Raw genomic sequence first — 27,166 nt, forward strand, 5'->3', positions numbered from 1 at the left:
CTGCAATCAACAAACGCTTAATGAACGCTTTCTGTATTCAAGGATATTCAAACTTCCAGAGCCCCTAGTGCTTCCGTGCCATTCCTATTTGCTGCAGCTGCTTTGTGTTTTTCTGAACCATATATCGCCTAGCTTTTGTTATACAGCTGCTGGGCTAGCTGTTTGTGCCATTGCTGGCCTCCTGCCTGCCCTGACTTCAAATGGGCACTGCCAGGTCCTAGCTAGACGTTCCTAGCAGAACCAGGCTCCTGAACCCCATTTCTTCCCCATTTTTGACACTCTGCCTGGCTCTGTGATGTATTGTATTGCCTGGCCCTGGCTTGTAGAGTCTCCTGGAAATTCAGATCCTGTGATAGGTCTGACTTGCCATATTCTGGTTCTTGTTCCCTGGCCCTCAAAGTCCAGACTCTCATCTTACTGTTGATGCTCAAATGCTTCACCATCTGGCACTTACTTTCATCAAACAGAAAACAAGATTTCTTCCTTCTTGGCTAGATCTCAAGTAATCTGATGCTGAGAAGAGAGTGGAAGGTAGCCACAGTGATTAAAGAAGAGCCATCTAACAGGTTGAAAAGGGCCATGTGCATGTTGTCCAGGCAGCCCAAAAGGAGGCTGCCTGAGAATCAGGCCAGTGCAGAGCACAACCTTCATCAAAATTTACTGACCCCTGCTGTGCAGCATGCTGAATGCACAATTGTCAACAGGATTGGAATCTTCTAGATCTTAATCCAATGATAACAGGAATAGTAATATGTATTTGTTCATGTATTTAACAAATATTGTTGAGTGCCTATTATGTGTCAGGGTCTTAGTAGCTGTATGTCTGTCTCTTCCCTCATAGAGCTTACTTTCTAGTGAGGGTGAACAGAAAATAAACATTTAAACAAAACATTACTTAATAATAGAATTTTAGGGAAATTTAAGTGCTACCGAAAAATTAAATGAGACAACAGGATAGAGAATAACTGGTGAACCTACTTTAGGTAGAGTGACCAAGGGGAGCCTCTCTGAGAAAGTGACATTCAAGCTGAGGCCTCAGTGATGATAAGGAGACAGCCATGCAAAGATCTGGGGTAAGGCCACTCCCAGACAGAGGGCAAGCTTTATAACATTTCCCATACCCCCACAATGAACCCAAGAACAAATCCCTAAGCCTCCCAAAATACACTGGGCTATAAAAATAACACATTTTGAGTAACTGAAAATGTACATCTCTTCTTAAAGTAGCATTTCTTAACTTCTGTGCCTCTTCCACACGCTTGGAAAATGGGTGATTTGTACCACTCAGAAGCTGGCTGTATTTTATTACTGTATGCACAGATTTCTGGATATGAGGCAAAAGAAACCTTGGACACCAAAACCATATCATTGCAAAAGTTACATATTCAGATGTGGAGACTATGAGAGGTAACAGTAATTCGTGAAGCCATCTAATACAGGATAATGTAGTAGTTTGGGGAAGCCAGAAGAACCTGGATTTGAATTCTGTCTGAACACTATAGCTGGGTGACCTTGGGCAAGTCCTTCAATCTCTCAACCTCTGTTTCCTCAGCATTAACAATAAAGTTTTTCTAAGGGTCATAATGATAATGTACATTAAAGTGCCTGCTATGCTTATACAGTAAGTTCTCAATAATTGTTAGCTAATATACAATTAAAAATAATTCATAGGAATGTTAATTCAAGGTGGGAGGGTATAGCTCAGTGGTAGAGTGCATGCTTAACATGCACAAGGTCCTGAGTTTGATCCCCAGTGCCTCCACTAAAAAATAAATAAACTTAATTACCTCCACCCACAAAAAAAAAAAGAGCTTAAAAAAAAAGAAATGTTAATTCAAGAATCCTTAAGCTCTTCCATTGAGCATAGCGCCATTCTGGGCCCTGTGGGAATCACAAAGTAAGTATCAGAAACGGTATGTTGCTCATGTTCACTTAGCTGGCAAGTGTCAGAGCTGAGTTTTTAACCCAGGGCAATCTAATCTGAGCACCATATTCTTAACCACTGCACTTACTGCCTCTATGTAATTAGAAAGTTGGTAGATCACATGGTCTGAAGATGAAGGAGAAAGTTTGGTGGAAGAAGTAGCCCTTGAAATAAGTCTTGGAAGATCATAGGCTCTGTGTAGATTGAGAAGAGGGAGATAGTATTCCAGATGGAAAGGCAAAATGTAAGACATAGAAGTGGGAACGAACAAACGGACCTGGCTGGTTTGTGTTGGGGAAGAGACCAAAATATGTGAGATCATCAGGCTATCTGTTGGGATGCAAATTGGGCAGTCTCCTTATTAATTAAGCAGGTCCCCTCACGTTTTTGCTCTTTTCTGGCTCTTCCTAGATAACTAATCAACCTACTATTTGTTCCCTTTTAGGCTCTTTGAAACCCTTCAGTCACTCTTCTGGTCTGTATTTGGCCTTTTAAATCTGTATGTCACCAATGTGAAAGCCAGACACGAGTTCACAGAGTTTGTGGGAGCAACCATGTTTGGGACATACAATGTCATCTCCCTGGTAGTGCTGCTGAACATGCTGATCGCCATGATGAACAACTCCTACCAGCTCATTGCCGTGAGTAGCTTTGCTTTACAAGGGTGATCACCTTGGTTTCAGGAGTGATCACAGTGGCCTGGAGCCCACTGGAAACAATGAAACAGTCCATCTGCCTTAGTTATTTTACGTTAGCTTTCCCAGCTATTAGATTCAATTCTTTCTTTCCAAGGCACCTCAGTTTGGACTCTTAGTGCATTAAATCTCAGTAATTTAGATGTTAATAAGACTTCCTGGTTATCTGTTAAAGTTATGTTTAAATCTCTGAATTCATTTTCTTGCCTTAGTAAGAAGAGCTCAGGAGGTATGAGCAGTTTGGCTACAACATGCCCCCTCACTAATCTCCATTGTTGATTGAGCTGACCCAGTTATCTAGACAAGAGGGCCTTATCTCCATTTTCACTGCAGACATCTCCCTCCCAAAACTGAGCAGTTCATTGCCAAGGACAAACTTCTCAGAGAGTGGCTATATTTTTTTATCAACAATATAACAGTAACTGCAGTCCACTGTGAGATGCTCTTAAGTAGAGTTTAATGCTGAATCTTTTTTGACCATTGTTATCATTTGAATCAGTAGCATTATTAATCTAAACTAGAAATGGTCAAGGTTATATAGGATACGAGATCAATCCAAGCCCTGTTCTGGTTTTTGATGTCAAAATAAACATCTAGCTTATCTTCTTATGATCTACCTCTCATTTATAGAAATGGAGTATTAGCAAAGGAGTTCTGGATATCTGAGGTCCTGTTTAGTTAGGTATCAGTGAATGTGGAATGTTTAGTTTTATATAGATACGTGTGTGTGCATATATATAATATATATATATGTGTGTGTGTGTGTGTGTGTGTATGCTATATTTTCTTCATCCATCTGTCAATGGACACTTAAGTTGTTTCCATGTCTTGGCTATTGTGAATAATGTTGCAGTGAACATGGAGGTGCAGATAGCTCTTCAAGACAGTGATTTCATTTCCTTCCGATAAATACCCAGAAATGCAATTTCTGGACCATATGGTAGTTCTACTTTTAATTTTTTGAAGAACCTCCATGCTGTTTTCCATAGTTGCTATACTAATTTACATTCCCACTAACAACACACAAGAGGTCCCTTTTCTCCACACCCTCACCACCACTTGTCATCTTTTATCTTTTTTATAATAGCCATTCTAGCAGGTATGAGGTAATATTTCATCGTGATTTTGATTTACACTTCCTTGATGATGAGTGATGTTGATCACCTTTTCATGTACCTGTTGGGCATTTGTATATTTGACTCGATGATCTTTAATATCCCTGCCAGCTCTGATATTCCATGAGTCTGAATGTCTATAGATCAAGAGGATAGACTCTCAAGGTCCCATCTACCTTGAAATTCAATCTGTTGCTTTTGAAGTGGAATATAGTTCAATTCTCTCTCTCTCTCTCTCTCTCTCTCTCTCTCTCTCTCTCTCTCTCTCTCTCTCCTTCAAACCAACTAGATCAAGAACTCTGAAACAATCTATGCTCACTCCTAGCCTATCTCTATAAGAGAGAAAGGCATAGAACCTGAAGGGTTTATTTTTCCACCACTTTGCCTATCATTCAAACCCCCTACCCCTACCAAAGATGGCAATATCCATGCTGAGGCATTTGTCATTTCCTCCCTGGGTGTCTTGAGCTGACTGCTCCTAATGGCAGTGGAAAGGGAGATGTTTTCTTGTCACCTAATACAGGGCTGTGGTGTCTCCCACTGAGCTCAGTGACATTTTGCTAGGAAGGGTAGAAATCTTCAACTCCAGCTCTCTTGTCACCACCTGCTGGTGGTAAGTGGTGCTTTAATTCCACCTACCACTGCACCTGAAGGAAACACCTCAACTTGAGAGAGAGCTCGGGGGTGGGGGGAGGTTTGCAGGGAGATGGCCTTAGTAGGGTCTGTGCCATCTCACACATCTAGAGTCATGTCCAACCATTCTGAATACTACCTGCTGCTTTGGGATCCTCTGTTAATGTGTCTTTACCATTTGGAACTGGATCCAGTGGGATCCTGATATTGGACAACCTGATTCCAAAAATATTTGGATCTGTTCACATGGTAAAGACCAGCAAGTAGGTTTGATTCCACTTGCAACATCTCCACTTCAGTAGTGAATGCAGTTTTTAGAAAGACCCAGGTATGGAGGAAAGGATACAAGAAAGGAGGCTACTGAAGACAAATCTCTCCTACTTCAAAAGGTATCCCAGGCGGACTGAGTCTACATAGAGACTCAGTTGTTGATGTGCTTCACTGTGAATCTGTTCAGTGTATATTCTAGGACCAGGCTCAAGAATGCCAGGTAGTAGCCTTCCCTTGAAGGGTTGAGCTCTCACTCAGTGTTCCGTGCAGGATGCAGAGCTGCTGGTGAAGTGAGCAGATGGCTCTGTAGCAATTCATATTTCTATGACAAAAGAGGCTCCACTGCAGGAGCGGATCGTCAGCCTCAAGATATGGGGAAGGGGGGATCACCCCAGGCCCATGCTCTGTGGTCCAAGCATCAACCGGTGAAACTGGCCATATTGTATATTATTATTACTGTCGTTTGCAATTAGCAGTGATTTACTCTCCTCCCTTTATCTTTATATCTCCCTTGAGCTGCTTATTTCCCTCTGTGACACTTTTTAAAACACATCTACCTCGTCACTGCCATTCCTGATGTGTACGTTCCCAGTTGCATCAAGTGAAGCTTCCCTGGATACCATCATAATCAAGTCATCACCAGTCCCACAAAAGTCATTTACCATAAGCCCTATATCTACCCCATCTTACCCACAAGGGGCATTTCTGTTGCCCGAGATTGGTCCTCACAAAATATGAGGCTCATGATAACCTGTGATAGAGCTTCACTCAGCAAGTTAATAAGAACCCTCGGTCTGTTTGGCTGCTGTGAAGTGTTCACTCAATGCCAAGAGCAAGTCAGCAGCACTTGCCTCACTGAGCTACAGCTGCTGGATGGCTTGCAGACAGGTCGTATACATAGGACTGGTTTTCTCCCTTGGGGTGGCAGCATTTGGAGGCTAAGATGATGGATGGACTCTACCACTTTGAAAGACAGACTTGCAAATGTAGACATGAGACAGGAAAAAAAAAAATCCCTGGCACTGCAAAAACAGCGGGCAAGGCTGGAAGGGGCCACTGCACATCATGGAAGTGCCAGGCAGGGCAGGTGGTCCCCCCGCTTTCCCCCAGTCATCTGGGACCAACCTCAGACTCTCAAAGCTCAGAGAAGAAGGCAGCACTTCACACACAACACTGTGATTTGTAACCCTGTAACCAAGCAGATAACCAACTGCTATGCACTGATATGGCACCTGCTTGTGAAAATATTAAAAGATTTTCATACCAGCTGGTAAATAGCCACCACTCCAGCTGTTCCCTCTGGGACATTTCCAGGCTGCCCCACAATCCACCAAATAAAGGGTAACACCTGGAGCAGCAGGTATTCTCCATGCCCTGGTCCAGCGCTTCTGTTGGCATACCTTTTGATTGTTCAGTTTCTCAAATAGTTTGAAGATTATTGTAGTAGTCACAATGCTACAATGCTCCCCCAAGATTTCCCGTCCTAATCATTAGGACTGTGAATATGATGAGATAGCACACTTGTGATTACCTTGCATTCCATGGCAAAAGGGATTTTGCAGATGTAATTAAGGTTACTACCCAAGGAGGTGATCCAGGTGGGCCTAATCTAATCATATGAGTCCTTTAAAAACAGTTTTCTTCTGCTAGCAGCAGAAGAGGATGTCAGAGGTTTGAAGCCCAAGGGGGATCTGATGTGCCATTGATGGCTTGAAGATGGTGGGATCCATGTGGTAAAACATGTGGGCAGCCTCTTGGAGATGAGAGTGGGCCCCAGCTGACAGCCTGCAAGGAAGTGGGGACCTCAGTTCTACTACCACAAAGAATGAATTCTGCCAACAACAGAAATGAACTTTAAAAAGATTCCTCTCCAAAGCCGCAAGATTACAGCTCAGCTATGCTGACACCTTGATTTCAGCCTTGGGAAGGACAGTGTGACTGGAGTGGAGTGCACAAAGGGCAGAGAAGTAGGAGATGATGTCAGAGAAGTAATGGGGTTGATGAATAGATCATGTAGGCCCTGGTAGACCTTTGCAAAGACTGGCTTCTACTCAATGAAATAGGGAGCCAGTGGATGGTTTTAAACAGAGGAGGTACCTGATCTAACTTGAATTTTAATAAGATTGCTGTGACTAATTGAGAAAAAATGGAAGTGGTGGAAGGGCTAAGACCGAGACAAATTATGAGACCATTTTATTGACTCAGACAAGAGCTGATGGTGGCTCAGACTTGGGTGGTCATGATGGGCATGATGAAAAATGGTCAGATTTTAGATCTATTTTGGAAATAGATCCCTTTGCTGTTGGAGATGTGGGGCGTGAGCAAAAGAGAGGAGTCAAGGATGACAAGAAGATCTGGGGCCTTGAGTAACTAGAAGAGTGAAGTTATCTTTACTAAGTTGGGGAAGAGTGGGAATGAAGCAGGCTTGGGATGCAGCAGAGATCCAGAGCTGGGTTTTAGACATATAGAGTTAGAAATGCCTGTGAGACATCTGACTGGAGGTGGTGGGTATGCAGTGGTCTATAAGTCTAGAGGAGAGACTGGAGACAGAGATTTGGGAGTCACCAGCATGTGCATAGTATTTAAAGCCATGGAATTGGTGAGATCACTAAGGGAGTGATTATGGGTAGAAAAGAAAAGAGATCCAGAAATGAGGCCCAGCGGACTCCAGTGTGTAGAGGTTGGAAAGGCAGAATTGATCGTCCAAAGAAACTGAGAAAGAACAATCAGAGAGGTAAGAGAAAAACCAGAATAGTGGACTATACCATGATACTGTATTATCCCCAGGATGCTGATAAAGCCATATGCTGGAGAGTGGTAGAGCCTGGATTTGAATTGAGGTAGTCTAACCCCAAGGCCCAAGCACAGAATCATTGTCCTATCACATAGACACTTACTGTGAGGCCCAGAAGCATCAGAAACGCACTTTCCCTACAAGGTCCCTAACACACCTTCTTGCGTGCCCTAGTTATAGCACAACTCTGAATTGACCAATCTCCTTGTCCTACCAGTTTCAGTGACTATAGATTTCATTTAGACTGACACTTCATCACTGACACTTCATCCAGTATGCCTGTGTCTGTCTCTTAGTACTCAAGAACTGTGTCTCAAGAAAACAGAATAAAACATAAACCCTGCCAACTAGTCATCTAAGGGATAGTGTATCCCCTTCCCAGGTGAAGGAGCTATTCAGCTTGCAGAAATGCTATGACATTGGAGCAAAGCCATTTCAAATTTTAATAACTGTCTCTTCCCTTTGGGTTGCCCTCGAGCCATCTAGATACTGATTTTCCTCAGTGAAGCTTGGACTTTTCCTTGTTGCCAAACCATTGTCTGGAATCTGATCAGGAATTGCTACACTTCACTAACAAGAAAACAAACATTCAGAATGGCAGAGGATATTTTAATAGTGCCCACCACCCGCCCCCCTGGGGTAATGTGGAACCTATGAAAACCTGCTGATAATCCCAATTTCAGTCAACAATCTACATTTTCTGGTAGGTTCTGAAAAATCCACAAGGGCTAGGTGCTATAAATGATATAAAGGTAAAAACACAGTTCCTGCCTTTAGGGAGCTTAACGTCCGCAGGGAAAAGTCTGATTTGAGTGAAATAACAATAGCGCTACTACAGGAGCATGTAATAGCCGTGATGACAGACTGCATGCGCTCAGCAGCAGTCACACTGCCTGGATTTGAAAGCTGTATTGCCACTTCACGTAGTTTGGGGCAACTTAACCCCTTTCTGTCTCATCTGACTTCTTTGTAGAATGGGGATGAATCATGAGGCTTTTCATCTGCAGCTTACTCTCAGATCCATTCCCTGTTCACGCCCTGCTCTGTTCCGTATCACGGGAACTACATTCTCCACAGCCCTTTGCCATTTGCTTGAGGCGGGGTGGGGGTGACCAACTAGAAGGTAGGAAAAAGAGAGTCTAGAAAGTCTGTTTCATCCCCACCCCCAACCTCACTTTTTGTGGCACTTCCCGCAGCAGCCATGTTTCCCATGGGGCAGGTATCCCCTCCCTCTTTGGCCCCAGCTTCTGCAGGGCAGCCCCATCGTGGCTCTAGCTCCCACCGGATAGCCCAGGTCTCCGCGCTCTGGCAACACCACTCACCACGTCTTCCAGCTGTCCCTCCACCGCTAGGGATGAGAGGGGCTTCCTGTTGCGGCTAATCTCGGAGTTGCCTCACTGCCGCTTGTTCGGTTGCTCAGCTCTTCCATCACCTGTGACTAATCTCTGTATTAAATCCTCTATGTTTGACAGGCTTAAAGTGATTTGTTTTTCTGGCTAACCGCCCCCAACCAGTATCTATCTGACTGGGTTGTTGTGAGGTTGATTTGGAAAGTACCAACTGAGCCGAGCCTTGAAGGTCCAACTTGGAAAGACAGAAAAGTGGAGGTGAATTTCAGATCTCATTTCTGGCAGGGAAAAATCTTACACACTGTCAAGGATTGGCCAGGTGTTTACTGGGGGCAGTAGGAGTGTAGGAGCTGGCCTCATTGCTTTCTGCCTCCCATCCTCTGAAAATATCTTCAAATGGGAAGGAAGTTCTCCCTTGCCAATGGGGAATATGTCCCAGCAAGGAGGAGAAGCGTGGAAAGGAGTCACATCTCTAGGAGCTGGATGACAAAGTTTAGAGCCTACCTTTGGAAAAATAATTTTTAAAAATGAGGTCTGCTTTGGTGGCTTCGCACATCCCTATCCTGTGTCCTCGAGCTGCTGTCTACCTGGCTTAGCACAGTACCCCGGGCTAACTGCCTTACCTTACCTGGACCTGATCTGGACAAGCCTCTGGTCTCCACTTCTTGTCCCAAGCTGAGGTATTTCTCAGTTTCCTAAGGTTTAGAGAAATCAGTAATAAGAACACCATGAGTATCTGGCATAGAGACAAGCCTTTACTGAATCCCAGGCCTTCCTATCTATTATCATTTGAACAACTATCAGTAATAACTACCACTTGATGATGCACACTTACCATATGCCAGACACTATATAAAGCACTTTTAAGGTATATTTTCTCATTAAATCCTTACAGCCACCTGAGGTAGGTACTATTACCAATTCAATTGTATAGGTAAGGAAACTGAGGCACAGGTATGAAAGTGACTGGCTCAAGGGCCCATTCTTAATAAGGGCACCAGCAGCTGTCTGACCCAGAGCCATAATTATGCCAAACCTCCTCCTTTCCTGCATCCCAGCCCCCTGGGCCCTGATGCACACCCTCCAGCCCACCCCCACCCAATCTCAGACTCTCCCCAGCTTCACCCTTCCGTTTAGTTCACTGATACGCTGACTAGACCCTAGGTTCCAACCAGAGGGATCCTTTAAGGAGGCTTTTCCTTGGTTCTGGAGATTGATTTATTCTGCTTTTCAGAGCAGAGAGTCCCTGTCCCCATCCCCCAATACACACGCGCGCGCACACACACACACACACACACACATGAGCTCTTTTTCTTTTCTTTTTCTTTTTTTTTCTGCCCAGTAGACTTCAAACTTCTGGTTTCTTCTTAGTTCTTCCCCTCATACTCTCAGCCTCCCCAGAGGAACAATCAAACAACCCACCTAAATTCATCACACCCCCGAAGGCAAAAAGTTCAGAGCTACCAAGTTTATTTGCATGACAGGAATTCCTCATTCCGCTTACACATCCTGCCTTGGGACCTCTCAGCCCTGTTGCTTCCCAGACACCTCTTGGATGTTTGAAAGCCTCTCTTGAAATTATATCCACACCAACAAATGGACTGACTATCCATCCTCCAGCTTCAGGGGAAGAAAGAGGAGCATTCTCTTCGCAAACGCTGCAGGGGGCACCAAAGGCTGACTTTTCAGACTTCCAGTCCTGCCTGGGCCTGGCCCTCCCCCTGGTGGCCCAACACAGAGATGGATTCCTTGGTCATTCTTCATCTTGCTTTTGTCAGCAAGCTGTCTGAGAGCCCATATCTGCCGGGGATGAGAGCACTTTGCCTCAAAATGCTGATGGTTGTGCTCTGCAGGTCTCTGCTGAGCAGTAGCCTCTGCTTCCAACAGCAGCAGCTGCTTTGGATGCCTGCTGCTGCCTGGTAGTGATTACGGTGACTGACAGAGATGCAAGCGGGACTGGGAAGAGGACAAATAAAGGGAAGAAGGTTTTCTTTCCCTTTGCTAAAGGGCAACCAAAAGACGGCAGATGGCTGGGCTGCTTCTCTGCATTCCACACTCACCTGTCCTGGATGTTCATCAGGAACATCAGTAGTTGTCATGGAAACTGTATGTTGGGTAACTCAGGGCCAACTATGCAAGTGACAGGAAGGGCTTCATACCCAAAGAACACCTCTGCCCTTCTGCTGGCTGATATCCTTTACTCTTTCATCCCTTCACTTAACAATAAATATCTCTTGGATGGATAAATGAATGAATTTAACAAATATTTATTGAGAGACTACTGTGTACTATACTACATTTTTTAGCACTGGGGATACAGTAGGTGACAGGTGAGCAAGACAGATGTGGTCCCTGTTCTCACAGGGTCTACAGTCATGGGACTACAGTTTCAAGTTTCACTATTTGCATTTCATTTCTTTAAGACTTCCCTTTATTTTATTTTATTTTATTATTTAATTTTATTTATTTATTTATTTTTGGCTCCTGGATTGCTTTGATAATCTGATGAAGCAAACATGCATAAAATTTAGCATAAAATCTCAGAGGATTCATAGACATCCTCCCACTGTCAGGCAGAAATCTCTGACCTTAAAACCTTGTCCCCTGTTATAATGCAAATATGTTTTAAGCTGTTAGTAAGTCACTTATGACTCAGTATAAATGAATTCAAGCCCTTCCTGAGATCAGGTTTTCACGTGGGGCCAAGCAAGTGAGGGAAATTTACCTGAAGAAGACTGGGGAGGGGACACCAATAAGAGAAAGAGATTGGAGGCACTGAAGGAAAATGTCACCATCATCACAATTTTGCTACAGATCAGGTCTGTGCAATAGTCCCCAAGCCAAAGGCGACTTCAGCTGCTACATAAAATAATGACTATCAATGGACAATCTGAACACAAGCTGAGACTCAGGGAGAGTTGTTCTCTGTGGAAAACCTGGCCTTCCTATGGACTGGTCTCTGAATGTTCTCTTCATAGGCTACAAATAATATTGGTGGATGACTCAAATGCCCATGGCCCAAAGGTCATTGTTGAGGAATGTGTTCTTCTTGGCTTCTGCCTTTATTCTTGTCCTGGGTGTCAGGAATCAGCTGAGTAGAAAGCTAAGTGATACAAATGTTCTTTAATATCTGAGCAGCTTGAGGTTTAGAAACTAAACGTGAGATCTGAGTGATTAATATTATTAATATTAATAAGATCTCTCTCCTGCTGTGGTCACTGGAGCCCTGTGTTGTAGCCCAGGCTCAATGTGGGAGACAGCCTGGGCCAGGAGGTAGCCTTTAGCTACAACACAGAAGTCAAAATACCCCAAAGGAGCATCAGGGGTTACAAGCTACTGCAATACTCTGCTTTATACTTGAGACCTGACAGCAAAATTACATGATCTCAGCTGTCAGGGTAAACCTGCTTTTGTTTAAAAAAGGAAAATTGTGGGGATCTAAGAGTAAAAACTAGGGGGGAGGTCATTGTATTTCTTATTCTCCTTTCTTTCAGCATCTGCTTTTGCTTTTTCCTCTGTTCTCTTTCCCAATTCCCTCTGTGTGTTTGAACTTTGAGAAGTACCTAGACCTAGAAAATTGTGAGTCAATCACAAAGGCTTGATGAGAAATATATTTATCTCAGAGCTGCTCTTAATAAATGTGGCATATGGGGACTCACCCAGAGTGAAAGAACAGGAACTATGGGAGGACTTCTCATTTGTTAGAAAATCAGTACCAATTATTACAGAAGGCTTGGACGCCTGGATGATCTGCTTGAAAAGTGATACATAATATTCCTGGTCCTCCCTTCACCTACTGTCTGCCTTTGGATCTTCAATTAATTCCTTCTACAAAAATCTATTGTATACTTGCTCTGTGCCAGGCTCTAGGACCGGGCTCTAGGACTGGGTATTGAAGAAGACAAAGGCCCTAACTTCAGTGGAATGTTCATCTAGTGCAGAGCCTAAGAATAATCAGATAGGGACGAGTCCATTAAGATGACTTGTGGCAGTTGGTATGAAAGAACATGACAGGCTCCCGTGAGACAGTGTAACAGAGGAGCTCACTCTAAACTGGTTGCCCAGGGACGGTCTCTTTGAGGAGGTGATATTTGAACTGAGAACTGAGAGATAAGAATAAGCCAACTCTAAATGCCCATCAACAGATGACTGGATAAAGATGTGATACACACAGACACAGACACACACACACAATGTAATTCTACTCAGCCACACAAAAGAATGAAATAATGTCATTTGCAGCAACATGGATGGACCTAGAGATTATCATGCTAAGTGAAGTAAGTCAGAGAAAACAAATATCATATGATATCACCGATATGTGGAATCTAAAGAAATGGCACAAATGAATTTATTTACAAAACAGAAAGACTCACAGACATAGAAAACAAACTTATGGTTGCCAAAGGGGAAAGGGAGAGGGAGTGAAGGAATAAATTAGGAGTTTGGGATTAGCAGATACACACTACTATATATAAAACAGATAAACAACAAGGTCCTACCGTTTAGCACAGAGAACCATATTCAATATCTTGTAATAACCTATAATGAAAAAGAATATATATATATGTATAACTGAATCACTATGCTGTACAACAGAAACTAACGCAACATTGTAAACCAACTATACTGCAATGATTTCTTAAACAAGTAACACTCACCATGTCCCTGAAAGGTCAGAGTGGCAGTTTCAAACCAGCTAGCAACATAATTGGGGTAGGGATTAGTGGCCATTTTATGCCTGGGGAAGGGGAGGGGCGGACGTAACGGCTGCTTGCTGGACAACTGCATGTGTTCAGTAGGGAAAAGGACCTGTTTGTAACACTCAGTGAGGGGGCTCTTGCAGTTTGGAGCTATTGGGGGGCATCAGTACTAGGGTACAAGGGAGTGTCAGGAGCATTGAGGGGCAGGGAGCCAAAGCTGGGTGAGGGCTCTCTTTTTGGCCCTAATGTTTTACAGCTGAGCTTGTGCACTTGGCTTGAGGTTACTACACAAGGGTTTTAAACTAGATAAACCAACGTCAAAGTCATTCCCAGCGGGCCCCAGAATGATTAGAAAAGGAAATTCTAACCACTCAGCAACCTTGGAGAAGAGACGAAGGTTGCTGACAATTTAGGGACAGGGATTGGCTCCCCTCTAGGCGTTGGGGCACACGTGCACTAAATTGGAGGTAGGGCACGGAGGGGAATGGTAAATTCTCACTGAGGCCACTTTCTCTACTTCACGGTCTCCAGGAGGCTGTGGGAGGCTTGAACTACTTCCAAATTTTGAAGATTTCTGTATATTTTTTAAATGAATTCAAACAAAAATGGAGTTACAAAAATGATGATATATTTTAAATACTTACATCTTTTAAAAATTGCCCTGAGGCAAAAGTGTAGTACAATGTATAACATCTGGTGAGGTCCAGAAATCCGCATTTTTAACAAATGCCCCATATGCTTTTGCTGCACATCAACATTTGAGAAGCATGCCTGGAATTTTACCAGAAGAAAGCTGTCCAAAGTGAGGTAGATGTCGTTTAAGATGGCAGGGAAATGAATTCTCTCACCTCAACATGGAGTGTGTATGTCAGCAATTTGTATTGCTTTCCCATCATAGGAAAATAAAGCTAATCTTATACCCAAATGAAGCAAACAGCTACTAGTCTAAGTGAAGGATGCCAGAATATCCTCCTCCTCAGTATATGCCTCCAACCAGCCTGCCGTCGGGCCTGAGACTCCTAGAAGTAGCTTTGCTCCTTAAGGATTATTATTAGCTCTGTTCTGCTGTCTATTCCTGCCACTCTCCCTTTGCATTATGTTATAAAGCTTTCCAATTTGCTAGGAGAAGATGGTTGCTGGCAGGAGATCTGAGAGAGTGCAGAAGAATTTGTCAAAAGCTGGTAAGAAATTGGCCTTGTACTTTGATTGAAAGAAAAATAACCTTGTGCTTGGATTTGTCGAGAAATGTGAAACTGAACAGACATGTTCATCTGACCTCGCTATGGCCATGTGTTCAGAATCTGAGCAAGTCAACAACAATTGTGGGTATGCTCTACAGTCCCAGTACATTACACTGGCACTGAGAAAAGAGCTAAATACAAGCCCTCACCTGCTCTACAGGAGTTGACAATATCAAAGGCAACGCAGGGCACACACATGAATTAGAACATATTTGTAAGGCTCTGTTGTTAAGATCACATGATGCTAGCACAAAAGTCCTGAAAATTTTGGAAATTTGAAAGAGGAAGGACCACAGCCTATGATTGTGGAGGTTGTGTCTTATACAAAAGCATCCAGCCAGGGGCTGATCTTGTAGAAAGTTCAAAAGTCATATTTGGGAGGGAGGTGGTGATAGCTCAGTGGTGGAATGTGTGCTGAGCATGCATAAGGGCCTGGGTTCAATCCCCAGGACCTCCATTTAAATAAATAAGTAAGTAAGTAAGTAAGTAAGTAAGTAAGTAAATAAATAAATAAATAAAACCCTAATTGCCTCCCCCCTCAAAAACATTTTTTTAAAAAGTCATAGTTGGGTAGAGAAGGTAGGGCAAAGCGTAGGAAAGGGCATCATTACCAAACACGGAAAATTTTTAAAAACCCAGTGTCTGATTTGTCTATCATATAGGGTGAAAGGCTAGCTCCATGTGGAAGAATGAAAATCTATTGGACATCATACATTTAGGGACGTTTTAGAGAAATACAACTACACAAACCACATCTGTAATCTTGCAATTCAAAGTAGATCAAGGGTTGAAAATAAAATAATTTCTATAAGCTAAATTATAATGTCCATATTGTTCCCTGCTACAATCCCAACACCTTACACCTAGCAGGCAGTTGATATATATTGGCTGAATGAATGACTGTCTGAATGAATAACTATCTTACTCATCACCTTACAGCTCACATGGTTTAACCAATCCTGCCAGGTGGTCTATTATTTCCCAATCTTCAGGATTCAGGTGCTACCTCTGTATTCAGATTTATTCTATGTGGTATTCCCACCACCATTAGTGGACAGTCATTTCTCTACACCCAGCATCTAGCAGAGGACCTGAAATATGGTAGCTGTTCAACATAAGAATCTAAAAATGAATAGATAGGTGGACAATGAATTGATACACGATAAGTGGGAAAAGACTGTTGAGAGGATAATTTGCAATAACTTCTCTGCTAAATAATGACATAGTAAGTCCCAATCTGAGGTCACCTGAGCAACAAGGGGAATGGAATGGTAGCAATTGGAGTCCTTGAGCTGTTTTCAAGATGTTTAGCGAAAATTGTATCCTCACCTGATTGGAGTAGGTGCAATGAGGGGGCACCAGAAAGCCTCCTAAGCTAAAAAAAATGCCTATGGTTTATAATGGTTTATAACTTGGCCCATCGCATGTTTCCTCTCTTTGTTGAAATCGTTAGATATTCAGAAAATTATTTTAAATAACATAACTGTTTGTTGTTTAAAACATGTACAAACAAAAGCTGAACTCATCCAGGAATTAAAATAAAAATTTAAAAAACAGTACAAGCATTTCCAGACACCAGGACATCTAGCCCAGTTTATTAGAAAACAGTTGAATACCCATAGGAACTATATCATCATTCTCCCTTTTCAAACTTGTCTAGAGATGACAAGAATCTAGAGATTCTGTGTTTAAAAGTGTAACTCACTTTATTTTAAGAAATACTTATTGAGAATTTCAAGAGCTAGAGAAGCATTCAAGAGCCAGAGAAACATTCCATGGATGAAAGACTGGCTATTCTGGGCCATCAAAGAGTGAAATGAAAATTTAAAGTTTGTTTCTGGTATCACAGGCTCAGAAACATAGGGAAAGGCATCAACAATTAGATAGCTCTTACTGTATACCAGGCTGCAGCCCAGGCATTTTACACTGACTCCTACAACAATTCAGCGTGGTAGGGATTTGCCTCTATTTTAACAGTTGAGAAAACTGTTAAAGAAAACTGACTCAGAGATTTGGATTGACTGCTATGAGGTCACACAGCTAATAAGCAGCAGAACAGGATTAAAACCCTGTCTGTTTGACTCGAAAACCGCTGCTCTTTTCACAATGGCAGGCTGCCTCTCACTGTTTCATATTGCCCTTACCTCCTTCCTGTCTTCCTCTGCAACCCAAGTTGTCTACAGCAATACTGTCTCCCAAGGCAAGATTTTGATAGTTACTATAGCCATAAGTGTGTCTTAGTTCAGGGTCTCATCAAGGACATTCAAACCTTTTGCAGGCATGCCCTCTAATCAATTTGTACAGGAAAAAAAATCTATGTATCCTCTTATATAATCTTGGGTTGACATCCAGATTTTTCATCATAAGTTTAAACACTTGCAAAGAATGTAATTTCTGGAATATGGTAAATGTAAACATTTAAAATAAAACTATCCCTACAATAGCCAAAACATGGAAACAACCTAAATGTCCATCAACAGGTGACTGGATAAAGAAGAGGTCGTATATTTATACAATGGAATACTACTCAGCCATAAAAACCGACAACATAATGCCATTTGCAGCAACATGGATGCTCCTAGAGAATGTTATTCTAAGTGAAGTAAGCCAGAAAGAGAAAGAAAAATACCATATGAGATTGCTCATATGTGGAATCTAAAAAACAAAAACAAACAAACAAACAAAAACAAAGCATAAATACAGGACAGAAATAGACTCATGGACAGAGAATACAGACTTGTGGTTACCGGGGGGGGGGGGGTAGAGGGTGGGAAGGGATAGACTGGGATTTCAAAATTGTAGAATAGATAAACAAGATTACACTGTATAGCACAGGGAAATATACACAATATGTTATGATAAATCACAGAGAAAAAAATGTGACAATGAGTGTGTATATGTCCATGAATGACTGAAAAATTGTGCTGAACACTGGAATTTGACACAACACTGTAAAATGATTATGAATCAATAAAAAATGTAAAAAAAAAGAAAAAAAGAAAAAAAGAAAAAATAAAATAAAATAAAATAAAACTATCCAATTATTCATTTAAATGTATCCAATGAAATCTGAATACTGTAGTGATTTGTTACTTGTAACCATATATTTAAAAAATAAATGGCTAAACACTTCTTTAAGGGCAGAGAGTTAACATCATTCCTTTCTCTCCTTGAATTCTTATTTCCATTCCATATCCCCACAGGATTTTATCCTAATGTTATAAATTGTTGTGTTTTAAAGTCTTTTTAAATTATTGATCACCTTATTATATTTCTTAATAACAAAAGTATATATTGAATTTAAATTATTTATTTTTTGTGGCCAGAAGGTAATAATTGTTAAAACATTTCTTCTGAATATAGTTATTATTCAATTATTAGCAGCATAAAACTGCTCAAAAGAACACAAATATTATACAAATTGTGATAACTATTAGCAATAAAATACATTTTTATTGTAAATGCATTTCCTAAAGATATGAGTGGGGCTTTGCTTCCAACTAGTTATTATATCCACAGAATACTGAGTAATATTCAGGAACAAGATTCAGCATCAATTATATATTTAGTTTCCAATTTTATAAAAGTAAGTGCTAAGAAATCTTTTTCATATCAATAAGCATATGTGAATGAATAGTTTTATTATGCCATTATCATTCAATTTTCCTGACTTCTGAGTTACTGCCAAAAAGTCATACAATGATTTTTCATAAAATAATATTTTTAACAGTCTATCACCTGAAAACCTGATTAGGTTCTCCTTAAATTTTATTGAAAGCAAAGAATTAGAAACCACATGACTTAGAAAAGGATTTTACTCAAGATTATAGTCATTCAGTTTCTCAGTTTCAGGAAAGTAATACTGTGGTAGGAAGCCTCTGAGATGTCCCCCAGTGATCCTCACTTCCTTTTATTTGAGTCTTTATGCAATCTTTTCTCCTTGAGCATGGGCTGGACCTAGGGACTCACTTCTAACAAACAGATTGTGGCAAAAGTAATGTTACTTCAGAGATTAGCTTATAAAAAGACCAGGTCTTTTCTCTTTCACATCCTCTGGGGGAAACCTGCTGCCATTTTGTGAGCTGTCTTATGAAGAGGCTCACTCCAGAAAGAACTCAGAGTGGTCTCTCGCCAGTAGCCAGCAAGGACTGAGATCCTCAGTCCAACAACCCACAAGAAACTGAAGCCTGTCAGCAACCATACAACCATGAGAGCGAGCTTGGAAGAGAATGCTCCCTCCGCTGAGGCTTTTTAGATGAGATCCTAGCTCTGGCCAACAACTGGATTTTACCACTGTAAGAGATCTTGAGCCAGAGGCACACAACTTGCCACACACAGATTTCTGACCCACAGAAACTGTAAGATAATAAACGTCTATTGCTGTAAGCTACTAACTTTGGGGATAAAACCAAAAAAGGTTTATAAAGACTTATCAAATAATTATTAAATATACCATTTACTGTTTTACTTAGAGGCACTTTGTTTAACCCAGTATACTAAACCAAGTTCATGAAATGGAAAATATAAATTTTATCAATTTTAGTACAGCTTAACCAAAATGCTTTTTTCTTATCACATGTTTTAAATATAATTTTACCAAAATTTTGGAGCTTCAGATTTAGCAATTCTTAAAAACTGTCATATAGCTTAACTGACAAAGCCAGTCATCATCCCCAAACCAATTGGCTAAATCATACATATCTCTTTTGTCTCAAAAAGGATGACTTCATTTTTTAACTCAATAAATATGTCAATAGTTATCCCTGTGATGACCATTTCACTTATAAATTCTAACTCTAGGATAGACAAACAGATCAAAAGATAGATGATAGGTGGATAGGTAGATAGATAGATAAACAAGGGAATTAAAGGGCATGTTAGAAAATATATATCTAACACAAAAGAAATCTATAATGGAGGAATAGAGGAACAAAAAAGACATGCAACATATAGAAAATGGCAAAATATTAGATGTAAATCCTACTTTATCAGTAACTACTTTAAATGTAACTAGATTAAACATTCCAAATAAAAGGCAGAGATTACCAGACTGTATAAGAAACACACATAATCCACTATATGCTGTCTACAGGAGACACACTTTAGATTCAAAGATGCAAATAGACTGCAAGTAAAAGAGTGGGAAAAGGTATATGATACAAACAGTAACCAAAAGAGAGCTAAGTGGCTTTACAAATATTAGACAAAATAGAATTTAAGACAAAATTTATTACTAGAGAATACAAAGGACATTTTATAATGATATAAGGGTGAATCCATCATGAAGATATAACAATTATAAATGTATTTCCAACTAACTACAGAGCTAAAAATACTTGGAGCAAAAACTGACAAAATTGAAGGGAGAAATAGACAACTCAGTAATAACATTTGGAGAATTACACCACTTTCAGTGATGGACAGAACAAGACAGATGACCAGAAAGGAAATAGAAGACTCAAACAACACTATAAACTAACTAGACCTAATGGTCATCTATCTACAGAACACACCACACAACAACAGCAGCATATACATCCTTCTGAACTGCACATGGAAAATTCTCCCGGATAGATTTTATGTTAGTCCATAAAATAAGTCTCACTAAATTTTCAAAGAATTGAAATAATAAAAAGTATGCTCTGAAAACATACTTGGAATATAGGAGAATTAAATTAGAAATCAGTAGGGCAGAGGGTATAGCTCAGTGGTAGAGTGTGTGCTTAGCATGCATGAAGTCCTAGGTTCAATCCCCAGTACCTCCATTAAAAAAATTAGAAATCAATAACACAATGAAATGTGGGAAACTCACACATAAATGGATAGTAGAGAAGACACTGCAAAATAACCACTGATTCAAAGAAGTCACAAGGGAAATAAGAAAATATTTGTGATGAATGGAAGGGAGAGTACCATATATACCACATTTGCTCAGAGGGAAATTTCTGACTGAAAATGTTTATATTAAAAAGGAAGTAAAATTTCAAATCAATAACCTAAACTTCTACCTTTATGAAACTAGAAAAAGAACAGCAAACTAAACCCAAAGAAAGCAGAAAGGAAAAAAAATTAGTAAATTGTTTAGTAGTAAAATATTTATAGATTTAGCCCTTACCTTTAAGTTGTGATTCATTTTCAGTTAATTTTTGTATATAGTGTGAAGGATCAAGGTTCTTTTCTCTCTTTTTTTTTTTTTTCTTGTGTAAGTCCAACTATTCCAAGTCAGTTTGTTGAAAACATTATCGTTTCCAAGTTGAATCGCCTTGACACCTTTCTTGGAAGTCAATTGCATATGTGCATGCAATTATGCATATGCCTGCATTTATTTTTAGACTTTCTTGTTTTGTTCCATTGATCTTCATGCCAATTTGTTCTTTCTCAAAATTAACGATTTTACATCTTTTGTATTTATATATAAATTTGAGAAGTGGCTTGTTAATTTCTTCAAAAATGCTAACTGAGATTTGAATTGAGACTGTAGGAAATCTATAAACCGATTTGGAGAGAATCAACATCCAAACTATATTTAATAGTCTTCCAATGTATGAATATGCTGTATCTCTATACTTACTTAGGTCTTCTTTAATTTATCTCAATAATCCTTTATAGTTTTCAATGTAAATAACATGTATATTTTTGTCATGTTTATTCCTAAGTATTTTATATTTTAAATGATACTGTTTTAAAAAAAATTATATTTCTCATTGTTCATTGCTACAGTATAGAAATACAACTGATTTGTGTCTGGTGCTGTTTGATAGATTTTTTTTCTCCTAATTGTGGGTCATATTTTCCTGCTTCTTAGCATGTTTGATAAATTTTTATTAGATATCAAACATTGTGAATTTTACCTTGTTGGGTACTGAATATTTTTGTATTGTTACAAATATTCTTGAGCTTTATTCTGGAAATAGTTTGATCCTATTGAGACTTGCTTTTAAGCTTTGTTAGGCAGGACCAAATCCACCATTTAGTCTAGAGCAATTCTGTACAATAAAAATTTTATGCAAGTCACAAATAATAACAAAAATAATATGTGCCACATATATTATTTTACATTTTCTATCAGCCACACTAGGATATAGTGAAAAGAGACTGGTAAAATTAATTTTAATTATATAGAAATATATTACATATATAATATACTATACTGATACAAAAAACAGAAAAAAACAGTGCAAGAAAATGTAAAAACTGTACACCAATATCCTTCATGAACATAGATATGGAAATCATCAACAAAGTATAAGTGTATCAAATCTAACAATGTACAAAAAAACACACCATCACCAAATGGAATTTATCACAGGAATGCAAAGTAACCCATTATATTAAGAGCCTAAACAAGAAAGACCCCATGATCGTATCAGTTGGTGCAGAAAAAGCATTTGACAAACTTGAACATACACTAATGGTTTTTCTTTTAAAAAGGTCTTAGCAAACTCAAAATAGAATGTAACATCCACAACCTGTTCCACAAAACCTACAGCTAACTCAATGGTGAAAGACTGAAGACTTTCTAAGATCAGCAACAAAGTGTATCTGCTTTCAGTACACTTTAATGGAGATTCTAGACAGTACAATAAGGAAAGAAAAAACATTAAAGGTGTACAGATTGGAAAGAAAGAAATAAAACTGTCTTTTTTTGGAACTGATATGATTCTGTATAAAGATGACCCTAAAGAATCTATTAAAAAAAACTTCTTAAAAAAATTAATTTAGCAAGGCCACAGAATACAAGGTCAATACACAAAAATCAATCATATACTAGCAATAAACAATTGGAAACTGAACATATAAAGACCATACCATTGTAAATCGTTGCAAAGAAAATAAAATATTTAGGTATAAGCTTAACAAAATATGTATAAGATTTATACACTGAAAATTACAAAACATGGATAAAAGAAAAGACATTGTGTCAGTGTGTTTGTGGACTGGAAGACTCAACAGAATAAATATACTTTCACTCAGCATAAGGTTTTCAAAGTTCATCCATGTTGTAGCATGTATCAATACTTCATTCTTTTTTAAGGCTGGATGATATTCTTTATGTTCCTTTTTTCACTTAGAGGTTTTAGAAATATATGGACAAATGTATACACACATACAGATTTCTATATATAAAATGTTGATAGATCTACTATATTTTTAATAGTTAAGTTATAAGCCATTTTGTAGATGTGACATCATTTATTTAACCAGTCTCCTACTGTTGGATAGATTGTTGACAACTGTTCTGCTATCATAAACTGCAGTTTTACAGTGACCAATCCTGTGCATACAACTTTTTGCAAGTATACTGATAAGATAAATTTCTAATTGTGGGATTACCAGGTTGTAGGGTAAATGTAATTCCAATTTTTATAGCTATTGACAGATTGCCCTCTATAGAAGCAAATAGAACCTTTAGAATGAGTCATGGGTGTATTTGCATTTTCTCATCAAAAATCCTTGAACTTCTCTCTTTCATAGGATCATGCTGACATTGAGTGGAAGTTTGCAAGGACAAAGCTCTGGATGAGTTACTTCGATGAAGGCGGCACCTTGCCACCCCCTTTCAACATCATCCCCAGTCCCAAGTCATTTCTATACCTTGGTAACTGGTTCAACAACACCTTCTGCCCCAAAAGAGACCCTGATGGTAGACGGAGAAGGCACAACCTGAGAAGTTTCACAGTAAGGCTTTGAAAAATTGTTTCTTTTCAAACAAAACTGTTTTCTACCTTCCCTCCTTCGTGACATTCCCTGTCTTAAACATCATAAAACCACTCCAAACTATAGATGCTTTGGGGGTTTGTCAGGTAGCAGCTCCTGTGTCATGTTCCAGTGCTAATATTTAGAAATACATTCAGGTGGATGTGCTGCTGGGAGACTGCTGATGTAACCTCTCTATCCATTTTCAATTACAGGAACGCCATGCTGACAGCCTGATACAGAATCAACATTACCAGGTAAAGCTTCTTCATAGGGACTAAGCATAATAGTTCTTGGTCAGTGTGTGACCTTGGACAAGTCACTTACTCTCACTGAGCCCCAGTTTTCTCATCTGTAATATAGGGATGATAAAATGTAACTCACAGTATAAGAATTGAGTGGTGAGTTATGTACATAGGATTGTGTGTGTGTGTGTGTCTGGGCACAGTGCCTGACATATTCCCTTAAGTAGTAGTGATCAACATAACCATTACTAACACAAAGCATAGTGGCCATGTGTATACCATTCCCAGGAGGCTAAGTAAAAAGAGGCCATCCCTGTAAAGGAGAAGTGTAGATTGACTCTAAGAAGTATCTCGACTACATAATTAGCGGACATCAAAATCAGAACACTTTGTGACACTGAAAAATTACTTTCTCAACTATATTTTTACCGAAGTATAATCAGTTTACAATGTTGTGTCAATTCAACTTTATAAAAGGAAGAAAAATTCTCATCTTATTAGGAGGGTTAAAGTTTAATCCAGCCTGAAGGGAAAGGATATTGACTGTGACCAGTCAAGGATTATTCCGCTCTCATTATTCTATGAATGTGAATCTGTTTACCTTATGCTTGGGTGGAAACTTTTCATTTCGGATGAATTTGATCTTACTGGCCCACTCTGCCACCAAATTTGGACACGTAATTCATTTAGCCAATGAACTTAATTGAGGGTTTTTGTAGAAAAAGGCCAGATTCTGCGAGGAATTTCCATTGCAACGACAGTCTAGGCAAATTTTATTTCCTGTGTGTGTTTCTTATTTTACTGAGAGCCCAAGAAGGAAACTGAATGCCTCTTCATGTTTTTTTCTAATTCCAGGAAGTTATCAGGAATTTAGTCAAAAGATATGTGGCAGCTATGATAAGAAATTCCAAAACAAATGAGGGATTAACAGAAGAAAATTTTAAGGTAATTTAATCATGTAGTGGTTTAATTTCTCATTTCACATTTCTTAAGTATCATTTAAACTTCACAGTGTTTGAGGTTTCTGGTGCTAGAACTTCAACTGTCTGTAATACAGCAACGCAGCTACAATTCTTATTCTTGTAGAACAGTCTGTCATCCAGTGGATGGAGAAATTTTACCAAGGTCTGTCACACCAAAATCAGCTTTATTAATAATGAATAATAAAAATATGCATTCTTTTAACATTCTGGGTGTTTCTCAGTGTGAGAATTGAGTGCTTTAAATGATGTGGCAAGGATGTGTGATGAGAAGAAAGATAGCAAAGCGAAGATGCCTGGGGATTTAAAGGTCTTCTTCATTTAGAAGATATAAGATAGGCAGAAAATCCATTATTAAATCTAAGATTTATGAAACTCTACCATTACACATTTTTGGTTGTCACTCTGGGATGTGTGTGCTATTGGCATCTAGTGAACAGAGACCAGGGTTGTTGTTAAAACTCCTACAATGCACAGGACAGCCCCCTACAACAAATAATTACCAACCTCAACGTGTCAATTGGTTGAGAAACCCTATCCTAGAACACATATATATTTTCTAAGGAACATAGGAATGCTGTTATCCTAATCCACAGACATAAATCATCTATTGAGGGCCTGCTATATGCCAAGCACTCTGCTGGATGCTGGGGCATAGTCATGAGCAAGATATAAGCAGCCCCTCCCTACTCTCACACAATAATACAGAGGGTGACAAATGACTGAGTATCCTAACAGAGTCAACACAGGGTGCTATGGAGACACAAAGATGGCAGACACTCAACTAGGACTTGGGGATTCAGGGCAAGCTTTCCAGAGGAAGCAATCTTTAAGCTGAGGCTTGAAGGAGGGTTCAGATAAAGGAGAGTTGGGGAGAATTGTGTTCAAGACACAGAGAACAGCACATGCAAAAGCCCAGAGGCAAGAGAGAATATGTCGATACAGGTGGACAGAAGAGCACTTGGAGAAAGAGTAGGAAGAAATGGGAGAGATTGACAGGTACCAGGCCTTGAAGAGCCCTGTAGTCTATGGTCAGTGATAAGTTACTAAAGAGTGTTAAGCAGGGAATCAGATTTAAGCTTCTAAAAAGATGGTTTTTAAAAGCACAATCTAGTATTTAGGTAACCGGTTAGAGATAGAGGACATTTCACAGGGACCTGAATAAATATGTCTCAAAACAGCTGTCTCATCACCTGATACTCCACTTCCCTAGTGTTATTCCTGAGAGTCCTAAAAGCTTTGTCCTCTTCAGTAGTACTTTTATATGCAGATGCCTATGAAAGCCAATACCCTAATCTAATACCTTAATTGTTAGTAACACGCTAGTCTGTCGGCGAACTCCTAATGGGGAAGTTCTGACATCAACTTTACCAATTGCACGTTTTTTCCAATGGCCAGCTCTGCCCGCAGAATTGTTAATATGTTTCTCTTGTACTGGGAGTAATGTGAGATTTTTCTGGTAGTTTATGTACTTTGTGATTTGCTGTGAAGCAAAACCTGGAACATTCTAAAGGATATCCAGTGTGCCTGTTATGAACTAAAGGCCCAACTTCTTAACGTAACGTGTCTTCTCTCTTGCCCTAGGAATTAAAGCAAGACATCTCCAGCTTTCGCTATGAAGTGCTTGACCTCTTGGGAAATAGGAAGCACCCCAGGAGAAGTTTTTCCACTAGCAGCACTGAACTCTCCTCTCAGAGGGATGATACCAATGATGGCAGTGGTGGGGCTCGGGCTAAATCCAAGAGTGTCTCTTTCAATTTAGGCTGCAAGAAAAAAGCCTGTCACGGGCCACCTCTCATCAGGACCATGCCAAGAGTTGGCGGTGCCCAAGGGAAGTCAAAAGCTGAGCCATCAAGCAAACGCTCCTTCATGGGTCCCTCTCTCAAGAAACTGGGTCTCCTATTCTCCAAGTTTAATGGTCATATGTCTGAACCCAGTTCAGAGCCAATGTACACCATTTCTGATGGAATCGTTCAGCAGCACTATATGTGGCAGGACATCAGATATTCTCAGATGGAGAAAGGGAAAGCAGAGGCCTGTTCTCAAAGTGAAATTAACCTCAGTGAGGTAGAATTAGGTGAAGCCCGGGGCGCTGCTCAGAGCAGTGAATGCCCTCTAGCCTGTTCCAGCTCTCTTCACTGCGCATCCAGCATCTGCTCCTCAAATTCTAAACTTTTAGACTCCTCAGAGGATGTATTTGAAACTTGGGGAGAGGCTTGTGACCTGCTCATGCACAAATGGGGTGATGGACAGGAAGAACAAGTTACAACTCGGCTCTAAGTCAAGCCGTTATCACCTATTCTGGAACTCAGAAAATTTCTAATTTCTTTGCTCTCAGAGGTGACATAGAATATGATTCCCTCACTGCCCCACCCCCAGAAAGGAGAGTGAAACTCCTATTACTTTCACCGTCTTTTATAGCCACATTCTTCATTTTTGGTTCTTGTTATTATTATTATTATTATTATTATTATTATTATTATTATTATTATTATTATTATTATTATTATTACTACTACT

At 39.8% G+C, this 27,166-nt stretch overlaps 1 protein-coding gene across 1 annotated transcript in view; it reads left to right on the forward strand.

The window, feature by feature from the left end:
• TRPC5 (transient receptor potential cation channel subfamily C member 5) overlaps positions 1–26,926 on the forward strand; it is a 119,883-nt gene extending 92,957 nt beyond the window's left edge. The window contains exons 6-10 of the mRNA XM_031675283.2: positions 2,370–2,565; positions 23,200–23,403; positions 23,637–23,678; positions 24,522–24,611; positions 26,231–26,926. Coding sequence (XP_031531143.2) covers positions 2,370–2,565; positions 23,200–23,403; positions 23,637–23,678; positions 24,522–24,611; positions 26,231–26,926 — 1,228 coding nt within the window. The remainder of the gene's footprint in view (positions 1–2,369; positions 2,566–23,199; positions 23,404–23,636; positions 23,679–24,521; positions 24,612–26,230) is intronic.
• Positions 26,927–27,166: the final 240 nt, after the last annotated feature.

The sequence above is a fragment of the Vicugna pacos genome, chromosome X, assembly GCF_048564905.1.
Source record: "Vicugna pacos chromosome X, VicPac4, whole genome shotgun sequence".
Classification (NCBI taxonomy): Eukaryota; Metazoa; Chordata; class Mammalia; order Artiodactyla; family Camelidae; genus Vicugna; species Vicugna pacos.